At 39.2% G+C, this 12,758-nt stretch overlaps 1 protein-coding gene across 1 annotated transcript in view; it reads right to left on the reverse strand.

Annotated features, from left to right (window-relative positions):
* FHAD1 (forkhead associated phosphopeptide binding domain 1) overlaps positions 1–12,758 on the reverse strand; it is a gene marked incomplete at its 5' end in the record, with an annotated part of 2,130,934 nt that overhangs the window by 1,666,607 nt on the left and 451,569 nt on the right. The window contains one exon of the mRNA XM_044060429.1: positions 9,257–9,418. Within this exon, the coding sequence (XP_043916364.1) occupies positions 9,257–9,418 (162 nt within the window). The remainder of the gene's footprint in view (positions 1–9,256; positions 9,419–12,758) is intronic.

A 12,758-nucleotide genomic window follows, 5' to 3' on the forward strand; every position in this document is an offset into this window, starting at 1 on the left:
CTTTTTGGCACTAAAAGAACCTTGAGTAATTTCGGATCCAATCTGGTCTGTGGGGACCGGTTGGATGACTCCTTTTTCTAGCAGCTTTAAAGCTTCTGCGGCTGCAATTTCCCTTTGACTGGGTGGTGGGTCCGGGATTTTTTTGGACGGTGGGGGTGAGTGTGTGAAGGGAATGGTGTAACCTCCGGCAATAATCCGAAGCACCCATCTGTCCTGAGTGATAGACTCCCAGGCTTTTAGGTGCTTGGCAAAACGGCACCCGACTGGCTCCGGAGCAGCACAGCCGGGCAATCCCTCATGAAGTGTGGGAGGCTGAAGAGCCACGAAAGGACTCGCGGTCTCCAGAATTGCGGGGCCCTCTGCCGCCTCTGGGACGGCGTCTCCCAGAAAAATGTCCCCGTCCTCTGCCTCTGGAAGGGGAATCTTCCTGCTGTTGAGGGAAAAATTTACGTGATTTGCAGAACCACATCTTCCCTCCTCCTTTAGCCTTGGGATAAGGCCGAAAGGGAGTGGAATAACGTGCACCTACGGCAGATAAAGTTTTTCCCTCTTGCTCACAGCGGGTAAGAGTGTCTTTAACCTTAGGTCCAAACAAAGAGGACCCATCAAAGGGAGCGTCGTGAAGGAAGACTTGAAGGCCTCCATAAAATGACACAAGCGGAGCCAGGCTTGTCTCTGTAGAGCCACGCCTGTGCCTGCCGCTCTACCGCCCCTTGGCCGCATATGAAATGAGCCTCATGGACGAGTTAGAAATTGAAGTAAGGATAGCCAACTGAGAGCTAACCGACTGGGCTAGCTGCTCAGGTAGGTTACCCGAGAGGGAATCTGACAGCTCCTTGACCAGATCCCTCTGAAGCCTGGTAAAATGTGCCAAATAATTCAGGGACCTTAAAGTAAAGGCCGCTGAAGTCAGGGTGCGCTTCCCGTACCGGTCCATGCTCCTAGACTCCTTATTAGGAGGATGGATGGACGTTGAGGCCTCTGCCACGTCCTGTTGTGTAGCAGATGCCACCACCATGGCATCTACAGCCACGCCTTTAGTCAGGAACTCCTTCTCGGGTGGGGCAGACAAAAATTTGTTAGGACGAGAAGGCACTGGTTCCACGGTATCTGGATGTTCCCACGCCCTCCGACAAACCAAATCCAGGAGCTCGTCGAAGGGCGGAGACACCCAGGAGGCGGAGGGCTGAGCCCCAAAGGCCTTGAGAAGCACTGACTCATCAGCAGAGGGGGGTTTGGATATCCAGCCGCCTCGTTGTTTGAGGATCTCTAAAATGTCTGCAAACGAGACATCATCCGAGGACCACTTCGGGGACCCCTCCGCATCATCAAGATCAGTGTCTGATGTAATAGACTCGGGGGAGTCCACGTGCTTCCTCTTGCACGACCTCTTCCTTGGGGGCTCCTCTGAAGACAACTCCGAAGAACCCTCAGGAGGAGGGGAACCCCCAATGGGGGTAACCTCAGGCCCAGGGGCTCCGCTGCCTAAGGACAGGGGCACTGCCAAAGACCCAGTCTCCATGCCCAGGGAAGGTGCCGGTAAAGCCGGAGAGATGGCCAAAGAAGACTTGGCCAAGGCACTCCTCATAGCTCTGAAAGCCGGACCCCCAGAATCCTGGGAGTGACCGGTCCCCGGAGCCATGATAGCAGACGGAAGTCCCGCAGCCGAAGCACCGAGAGGGAGGCTCGGAACCGACAGCATAGGTCCTGAAACATCACCCCCGGGTCCAGCCGAAGAAGTCCGTGTACCAAACTCGGACCCGAAGGCCGGGGTTGGAGTAAGGGTCGGAGCCGACCCTAAGACCTCCACCGGCTCCAACAGCACCTGCTCCGACGGAGCCGAAGCGGTCGGAGGAGGAATGGCAATGACATGGGCATGGGTCGTCGGCTCCGAAGCCAACTGGGTCGGAGCCAAAACAAATTTTTGAAAGACTGGGGACTGGAACAGTCTTTGGAGCACCCTGTCTATGTCCGAATCTGACATCCTCGATGACCTAGAGGATACTGAACGGGTTCGAGATGGCCTCTCCAACGGCCCCAAGGGGCTAGGGGACCGGCTCCGAGGCGACTCAATGACTATCGGCGCCGAAGGAATACCCAAACTAGTTTCCATCGGTGCCGAGGAGGGCTTCGGCGCCGAGGAGGAAGTGTCTGAGCGGATAACCTTCATCGGCTCCGATACCAGTGGAGCCGACGAAGGTGACCCGCCTCTCGATGCCCCAGCCATCGGCTCCGAAGCCAGAGGAGTCGAGACAGGTGGCATCGAGGCAGACCGTTCCGCCCTCGGCTCCAAAGTCCTTGGAGCCGAAGGAGAAACCTGCCTATGTCTTTTGGCGGTCGGATCCGACGGACTGGTCGGAGCCGACGCCCTTTTCTTTAGCAGGAGAAGGAGAGGATGCTAAAGCTTCTTCAAAGGAGGGTTTTATAAGGCCTTTTAATATGAGTTTATTTTTCCTCTCTTGGAGGACCCTCGAGGAAAAAGCGTGACACACGCTGCAGGACTCCTGCAAATGTTTTGCACCTAAACAATAAACACAGAGAGAGTGGTCATCTGTTATAGACATTTTAAAGTTGCACTTGGTGCACTTTTTAAAGCCTGAAGGCCTAGGAACCTGAGACATTCCGGTAAATTATACAGTGAACTAGCCAAACACAGTACAAACACTGTAATTATGACAGAAAAAGAAATTCTCTGCTTTGTCCTTCTTTTTAAAGAAAAAGAAACTATCAATAGTATAAAGGATCCGAGATCGAGATCCCTAAACAGAACAGAAGTCACCTAACAACTAAAAAGACCGGGAAAGGCCTTTCCACACAAGAGGTACTCCTGGTCAATCAACACTCAAAACACAAGAATTTACCAAGTAAATTTCACCAAACGCACTCTAAACACAAGATAGCTGTTAAAACAGCTTTTAGTTGAAGAATAAAGAAATTCCTGACAGAAAGTTAGTGAAAATAATCACTACTTAGCTCAGCCAGCTCGAGACCACGTCTTCACTTGTTAGCGGCAAACGAGATCTGGGAGATTGGTAGTGGTGCATCCTGGGATATAGTAAGCTCAGCCAATAAGAGACTTCGCTCTTTGGCATAAGCGTGTCAAGTCGGAGCCGAGGGATCGGCTCCGAACCCATCAGTCAGAATGTAGGCGAGATAGGATCACATAACATCATATATTTACAGTTGTTTTATGATATCAATTCATATAGATATAATATCACATTTTTCTAAATATCTCAACAACCAAGTAACACAGACAGAAGTCCTTAGTCTCATATGAAAGCTCTCAGGTAGATGAATAAAATGCTGCTGACAGTATGTATGCCCCTTGGGTGGTTCCTGAGATATTGCAAGTTTTTACAAAATATTACAAATGTAATAGTTACTATGTTTACTAGGACTTACACAATTTGGTTTAAGACCTAGAACCTAAAGAATATTATTACTATAAAAATAATTTGTGCTGAAGAGTTTGCCATTTATACTTCTTTCATAACCTCTGTGGTTCCAGAGATACAAATATTTGTTTGAAATGTGAGGAGATAATTTGATTTTGTGAAAAAGCTTAGGCTCCTCCCATCAGAGGTTACAGTGCAAACTTCCTGAACTCTATTGGAGAGAATGGGTTAATATACAAATACTGACCTACTAGTCAAACATAACCTTTATACACCTACCTTCCACAAATTCCTAACTCAAAATCCATTTAATCTCTATTACTTTGCAAATGTCACCTATACAAACTCAGCTGACATAAAATCTTTTCCTTAGCTATAGGTCATCCAATATATAGGATACTGTACTTCTTACACACTTATGATAGCTTCTAGACAATCATTGGAATTCAGTTCATTCCGATCTCTTACCACAATACAGCCTTCATCTCCTTCCTGCTCATACTAGCATTTCTCCTTACATTCTTACTGCTATCTAACAGTCTAAAACTGCAACTATTTTCTCTATCACAGTCTAGGTGGCATATATTCCTTATGAACCTAGTATTTGCACCTTCCTATAGTTCAGGTTGCAGACATACTTCTTGTATACTTCTACTTAAATGTTTTACATATAAACTGATTTATTGTTTAGGTGGCAGATAGACAGTGCACTTCCACTTTAATATTCGACATACAAAACCACTTATTTTTTCTGTCTTTAGTCTAGATGGTAGATAGACTGTTTTCTTTCAACTTAGAATCAACACAACTATTCTGCATTCCTACTTCTGTTATATGTCTTCAGTCTAGGTGGCAGATCAATTGATTTCTTTCAACTTAGAATCATACTGTAAACTCAAATATTTACAGTCCTTTCTTCTTCCTCATGTTAGTTCACAGAAATACAGAACTATATAACTCATCTTTCCCTTCTTATAGATACATTGGCTATTTAGCTTCACCACTTTAGGGTTCAATTTACCACTGTCAGCACTCCTTCTTCTACCTTATAGTACTTGTAACTTCCAACTCTACTATTTCCATCCAGTTATGCGGATGGCATACTGACGTTTACATTACAACTTCTTTCTAAAGTTATACTACCCTTTACCCCCTTCTTCGCACAGCAAAAGCATCGATCAGGCTCTATCTCCTCCCCACCTTCAGGCAGAAATACTTATGGCTGTACCTTTCATAGTCTCTCTTCTCCCACCTTTACCATTTTCCTCACTTAACTGACATGCTTCAGTCTCTTTGCCTTGATTAACTGTTGACTTGGTCTACTTCCAGACATAATCCTCTATATTCCATGCTTCAATTAGTTTTCTCACTGCATTTACTGTCCAAAACAATGCTGCTATTCCCTCTGTTGCAATACACTCTAAAAATATCCCTCATACCACTTGTGCTTCTTCTAGGCAGTTATAATAATATTAAAAAAATACTACATCCCTGTACTACACATAGCTAAAAACAGCAATTCAAATACCTCCAACTTCTCCCTAATAAAAATACCTCTCCTGATCAGCAAATATGATCACAAATTGGCCTCTCATAATTGTGGACAATTTCTTATACAAATATTCCAGCTACAAAACTAATCAAATCACCTGACTAACATTTTAGACACACTCCTTCTAAAAAAATTCCAGACTGCCCAACTTCTGGCTAAGCTTTTCAACACTATGGTAATGTCAGACATATTTGGAGATATCCTAATTAACCCAGGTCCATCTCAACTTTATATACAACCAACTGCGTTAGTAACATGCCATAAAAGCTTTAAAATTGCATGCATAAATCCAGACAATTTAAACAGTAAGTGGACAAACCTGGAAGCTTGGTTAGCAGCCAAACCCCCCACTTCCTAGAGGTTTCCTGTGAACTTGAAACCACAAAATTTGAAAACATCGAGCATCCACATAAATGATTTCTTTCCTTGAGAAAGAAATTGCTTGGCCATCCTTGTTAGTTTGCCATTTTCCCCACTGTAGTACAATCTCAGAGTTGGTATATTTAGTTAGAGGGTGTAGGGGGCATAGTCTCCCATGTTGGGGGGTGAATCCCCTCCACTTTGTAATGTTTGTGATTATTTGTTGGTGTTTGTAGGGCAAGCGATTTCTTTCCAAGGGAAAGAAATCTCTTATGTGGAGGTTTAATATTTTGAAAGTTTGCGGTTTTAGGGTCGATGAAGAGGCGTTCGATGGAATGCCTCTTCAAGGAAATAATATAGACTCTTCCTAGACACCTTTGAAACCTGGATAAAAGATTACACCTGCCTAGATCTTTCATTACAGTCAACTATTACATTTTTAGTAACAACAGACCTGGACTGCGATGTGTCGGGGGAGCTTCTCGTCGACTAAAAAAAACATTATAACCATCAACATAATTGATGTATATAAATTTCAAAGTTGTGAAAGTAGGGATGATAAAAGCCACAACTGGGTCCTGTCTCATATCCCCCCAGGTGGTCACACCCATCATTGGGTTGGCTCAGTCTGTATTACTCCTCCATTTTCTCAAACTCTCATCCACAATACATTCCCTAAAGGGGTCAGCAAAAATAATATCTAAGTAGGGTACATTAACATCAATGCCCCAGGATAAGAGTCAACCCTCCTTAATAAAATGATGCAATGTAGTGCAACTAATATAAACAGCTACAATATTTAAATCAAAAACAAATATAAGCTCAATTTTAAATTTATGCCCATATACAACATAGATGTCTCTATACAGAGATATTCCCTAAGTGAGCACTCACCACTAAAATCCCTGTTGCCCATCTGCACTTCTAAAAATCCACTACAAACAGTTGCAGGAAGACTCTTCCAAAGTGCAAAGCTACCATATCCCAACTTGCTCTATAGACCTATCCACCTTTTTAGTGTGTATAGTCCCTCTGCTGCCCTTGATGTGTTCTTTTCAATACTCACCCCAATTCAGGATGCACGCAGTTCTGTCCCTGGCTATCCTCTGAAATTAAGGGCAATTTGAGAAAAACAGATGATACACAGAAAACATAGAACAAGAACCCCCTTAATACACAACTGCATCAAGCCTACCTCAGATTCAGAAAAGACGTTAGAATTGCTATCAGCTCAGCAAAAGACACACTGCTTAGTCACAAACATGAAGAAATGTGGTCTAATGCAAAGAGTTTCTAGAAAGAAAAAAAGCAGCCCACATGGGCTTCAAGTAATCCACCCCAATCTAGAAATGAGTTTTCTTCTCACCTCTTCTCCTTTGCTAATGGTTATAAACATTTTCTGTAGCCTTCCAGCAGCATTACTAATAGCCTCCCAACTGAACAAGACCCTCTCTTTCCTCAGACATGCCAGTCTCTCCTCTCCTCATTTATAGCCCCTAGCCCTCTATGCTTTATCCTTCCATTTTCTAAATAACTGCTACACAGACTAAATCCTTATGACAAAACCTTAACAATCTGGTGTAAACTTTTCAAGGCTGCATCCTACTTTCTTAAAAATTGCTGAGAAGACTGCTAATCCACTTGTTTGTATCTTTAACCTCTCCTTTACCTCTATATTTATCCTTTCATGATTCAGACATGCCTACATTATTCCACTTCATAAATTTTTATCCAAAAGGAGAATAAGGATTACAGACTCACTTCTCTTTTCACCTAAAAAGTAATATAATTGAAGACAAAAGCAGTAATAAAGACTTATGCTCCTCAGTATTGTGGTCCACACAGATATTTACTGCAGTTATTTAGTTACTGGTTTTGCTTTTTCACCTTCTTCTACCTGATTTGATATTATCTGCAGCTTAGGAAACAAAAACAGGATTGGGTTTGCATAAATGCTGAAAGTTTTGTCTATCTAAGGATACTTTTTACATCTTGTCAGTTTTCTTAAAATCCTTAAAATATAATAAAGTGGTGGGAAATCCCCTCTTTGTATCATAATGGCTCCCTGCAGACCAGCTGAAAAGTTCATCCATATAAAGCAGGCATCCACAAAAGTAATACCTTCTGGTGGGATCCCTGAAAACTGAGAGGTAGAAATCTCCCATATGATTTCTGGGAGGAAAATAAATTAATCTGTCTCATGTAAAAAATCTTCCTCTTCAGTATATATACATATGTCAAGAAAAGCGATCTTTGACTGTTCCTCTATGACTCTTGAAACCTTCAGAAATGTTTTTTTGGAGTATTCACTTCATAGTGCTCTATCCATATACTGATGTCAGTCCAATGAAGATACCAGTAAGGTCCCTGCTATTTTATCAGTTTCTTGTAGAATCTTAAAATGCTCTCAAAATAAAAAATTCTTGCCAAAGAATGACTGAATTAATTCAGTTATATGAAATAATGGAGGCCCTAGGTTGGAAATGAATCTGTGAAACACTAGGCCCATCAAACACTGAAAATCCTAATTCCAAGGACAGCCAATTCGATACTGACAAAAGTGTTGCTGCAGAGCTAGTTTTTTAAAGCACTGAAGTCAGTGAGAATAACTTTAATACTTAAAAAATGAATGTCTTGTCCTAAGCATGGTAGTTCTTTTAGAAATATTGAAAGCAGAGGCATAGCTAGCCATTCTGGCATCCAGTGCCACTCCACGAACTGGTACCCCCCCCCCCAAACCCTAAGTTTTGGAGAGAAAAAAATAAGGTCCTCTACCATGGAGCACTAAGCACTTCAGTTCTAAAAGAAAAATAAGTTATTCTTTCCTTTTAAACTGCATCTGCTACAATTTATACCAGATACAGAGTGCTAAGTGCTTCCTTTCTTAAGAAAAAAAAAAAAAGAAAAAAGTGCTCCTTTCCTCTTAAACTGTAACAAATTTCTTATTATATTAGTAAGCAGCAATCAGTTTAAGACAGACCTAAACTGCTGAAGAGCTTCAGTTCTGATTGCAAATGCAGTGCAGGCATCAATGCTGGAAAATAAATTGAAGACCGATCAGGATTTGCTGATCGTGCCCATTGTTACTTTTGTGCCTGGGGTGGCTGCCACTCACTACACCCTAGCTACTCTGCTTGAAAGATTTGTTTCCTTAGTTATTTGACAGCTCCTTTTTGTATTCACCCTCTGACATGTTTAAATATATTATCCTTTTTAGTCTGCATTTTTCTAACTCTCAGTTACCCACCCACAATAAAAAAGAGTTAAATAGTAAAAGTAGTTGTAAACACAGAGACTTAGAGTAAAAAGACTGGGAAAAACATGCAATAATCATAAATTCATATTGATTAAAAGACTACTGATCTCCAAAGAAAACAATAAATGAGCATAAGAAATTACACAACTTAGCTACTCCTGTACTGACTCAGCATGTGAAACACTTGAAATGGTGGGAGGAAATGAAACAGTCTCCCAGCAATACTAGCTACAAATGAGTGTCTTGCAGACATATAATGGCTCTAATGAACATTGGTATGGGACTGGACAAAGCCTATAAGACAATTATTAAAACTCTAACTATGTTGGATGCAAGGTAAGTAACATACAACCCAAATCTTATGCCTCATTAAAACAGTAGCCTGTCCCAAAGAAAGTCACAATGGAGTTTGCATTCCTCAGTGATCTATAACCTAAAACAAAGGTCTTTCTGAATTTACAGAAAATATTACTGTGCCCCACAAACTGGACTACAAAGCAATGATACTCATCTGCTATTCAGAGAATTTTTCTGGGGAACATTGGCATGTATTGGGCAACTGTACTACTACTATTATGTATGCTAGAAACATAATAATACTAATAGTAATAATCATAATAGTAATAACAGTAATAATAATAATAATAGTAATAATAATGACTAACTAAAAAGAAGCACTCTTACTATTACCTGGCATTTCTGTAAAGCTTCCCTCAGTTTTTTCACAGAGGCAACTGGTCCTGTGAATGCATCTTCTTGTAAGGATTTCCAGTGCAAATGTTCTTGTAGTTCCTTCAGTTTATTTTTATACTCTGTCCGCTGTTCAATAATCTGTTGCATCTGTTCAATGACCTAAGCAGAGGGAGCCAAAAGTAAGTGATGGTGACAAAAATATAAGTTTAAGTACCATGTCACAGCACGTTATGATGCAGGCACTAACAGAACCAGTGCAGACTAAGATGAAATTATTCACTGTAAACAGTTATGATGATCCAAGACCATGAAGAGTTCTGATAGGGAATGGAAGTTAAAACTTGAAATTGTTGCAGACAACATTCATAATCACTGATGTGCAGAGAGAGGAGCAGAGTTGTTACACCCTGAGCAATTCAGAAAGAATTGTAAACAATGGGACAAGACCCATTATCTATGCACTGTAATCCTTACTTGGCAAGTATATGCAAAAAAATCCCAATCTCGATAGTATGTAATCCAAAGAACTGCATCAATGGAGTATTGTCTGGTCTGAATGGGGGTACCCAAAGGGACAGCATACTTCAGAGTGGTGCAGTGCTTGTCAGTGCTGTGATCCCTCTTGAGGAAATTAAATATATTATATACAAAGTTTTAACAGACCATATCCTGTCACAGCTATTACACATTTACAAATCCAGTGGTGTCCTGAGCAACCACTCAAGTGATCTCAATCTTTTGCAAAATAAATAGAACATGTTGAGGAATGCGTTTGGGTTACCATCTTCTACTCTACATAAAGCAAAGTATTTTTCTTACTCTATTCAAATATAATTTGCATGTATGAATGGGTAACCACAAATTCACTCCCTGCTTAGCACCACTGTCCTTCATGGATAGGGGAAACATGTCAGAATCCCAACATACATTTGTCCAGTCTCTACATTATTTGCATGAAAAATACTAAGGGCTAAAAACTATCATGTGAATGTAAGGCTAGGCTTCTTAACATCTTCATAGACCAATAGCAAATTAAGTACCCATGAACCTATGAAATGAAAAATGTAAGGTACAGATTATTCCGAAAATGCAGTAGTAGTCACATTCTCACCAAATCATAACAGATCATTCTTCTTAAATGTTTCCCAGCAAACTAATATCCAGAATTCAGAAAAACTACCCATGATTAAACTTGCGGACTGCTGGATGGGAAGCTTTACTGCTATACTGAGTATTTCTCAAGGTTCTCTAGGTTCTTTTGTTTTGCTCACAACTTGACAATCTTCATAGGGAATAGTTATAACATGTAGTTAGAAGCATTAACATCACCAACAAATTCTTTCACACTTTCTAAATCTATAAATTTGAAAAATTTAAACTTAGTGCATGAATCACTATACTTTGTCAAAGCATTTTTCTGATCTTTATTCCTAATCACTGCATAATGTTCTTTGATGCGATTGCACAATTTACATATTGTTTTACTGACATAAAATGAATTACAAAAATCACAAAAGCTTAAATAAACAACATTGGTACTGAAATTAAAATATCCCTTGAATCGTATAACATGCTTAGAATGATTAAATATAAAGTTTTTACAAACATGGGTGTATTTGCACATTAGAGATTCTTTAACACAAAAAAACACTTTTAAATGATATAGCTTAAGACCAGATGAGACTGAAGCTTTGAATGAGCTCAGCAAGAACCCCATCTTAAGAGTTATGAAAGCCGATAAGGGGTTGGGGATTTTTGTAATGGATCAAGAGGCTTATACTTCTAAAATGGAATTGTCTTTACAAAAAAAAAAAAAGATTTTTATAAACTTGTTTCTCTTGTACAAGTACAAAAAAAGTTAATTTGTTGATGAAAATCTTTTTGATTTATTACAGAATGATAGTACTTCTCTTCAGGAATTTAATGTTCTGTCTATAGAGCAACCAGCCCTTTGTATTCTTTTTGGCATCCTCAAAATGCATAAAGATTCTTTAAATCCCCCCTATAGGCACATAGTTTAATCTAAGCAAACAAAGACTGAAAATATTTCACAGTTCATAGACAGTGAACTTAGCCCTATAGTTCAACAAACTAAATATTATCTAAAAGACTCGTGTGCTCTTAGATGAATTATTTAAATATAAAGCTACAGAGTTGGACAATCTTTTTTGTAACGCTGGACATTGAGGCACTTTATACCAGCATTCCTCACACTTATGGACTTGATTTAGTTAGATACTTTCTTTATAAATATATGTTTATAAGGAGAAAAAGAGCTTACTCATTGTGTGAATTAATTAACAGTGTGTTAGAAAATAACTTTTTTATATTCAATGGCAAGATATACCATGAACAAAAGGGCATAGCTATGGGGTCAAAAATGGCCCCAGCATATGCAAATTTAGTGTTACAGTAAGTGCCTGGGAAGAAGACATTTTGACTAAGTTAAGAGGTTTTTCTAAAATCAAATTATACAAGAAATATATATATTTTTTGTATGGTAAGGTTCCAAAGTAGAACTACATGAATTTATAATAGAGATCAAAAACAGCATTGATTTTCTAACATTCACTATTTCTGGAATGGGTTCTACAGTTCAGTTCCTTGATATACAGTTAAACTTTGATAACGGTAACAAAAGTTTCTGTTCTAATATTTTTCATAACATTTTTAGAAACATTTTTCTTTATTATATATGTCAGCATCCTTACTTTATGAAAATAAATGTCATTAAAGGTCAATTCATATCATTGTCTCATATTATTAGTAATGATGACATTTTTGTTGAAGAAAGTATGTTTCTTAGAGAATTATTTGTTCATAGGAAATATCCGAAGGCTTTATTAGATAAGTTTGAAAGAAGTTATGGCACTTAGATATATTAGATATCAGGTTATTCTTAGAACATTTTTTTAATAAAAAGTCTCATGAGACTTTAAATAAAAGACTTTGATTTCCACTACCTATTAGTCATGAAATGTTTTCCTTAAAACAGATTCTTTTGAAAAACCCAGGAATAAACAGATATTTTAGGTCCAAGTCTGCAGTTCTGTTACAAAAAGACAAGAACATTTAAAACTATTTTTTGAGCTTACCAACAAAGTTAGTTTGTCCCAAGGCATTAGTTCTAACAACGTCATGTATAAGTGTGAGAACTGTAATATGTGCAAATATATCCAAGTTTGTAAACGCTTTATATTTAATCATTCTAAGTATGTTTTAAGAATCAAGGGGTATCTTAATTGGAGTAGTACCAATGTTGTTTATCTAAGCTTATATGATTTTTGTAATGCATTTTATGTCAGTAAAATGACATATAAATTGTCTGAACGCATCAAAGAACACTATACAGCAATTAGGAATAAAGATCAGAAAAATACTTCGACAAACCATAGTGATTCATACAGTAAGTCTAAATTTTTCAAATTTATAGTTTAATAAAGAGTGAAAGAATTTGTTGGTAACATTAACACATTATTAGAAATAAAGAAGCTCCGGT

The sequence above is a fragment of the Protopterus annectens genome, chromosome 2.part0, assembly GCF_019279795.1.
Source record: "Protopterus annectens isolate FY-2018-M chromosome 2.part0, PAN1.0, whole genome shotgun sequence".
Lineage (NCBI taxonomy): Eukaryota > Metazoa > Chordata > Ceratodontiformes > Protopteridae > Protopterus > Protopterus annectens.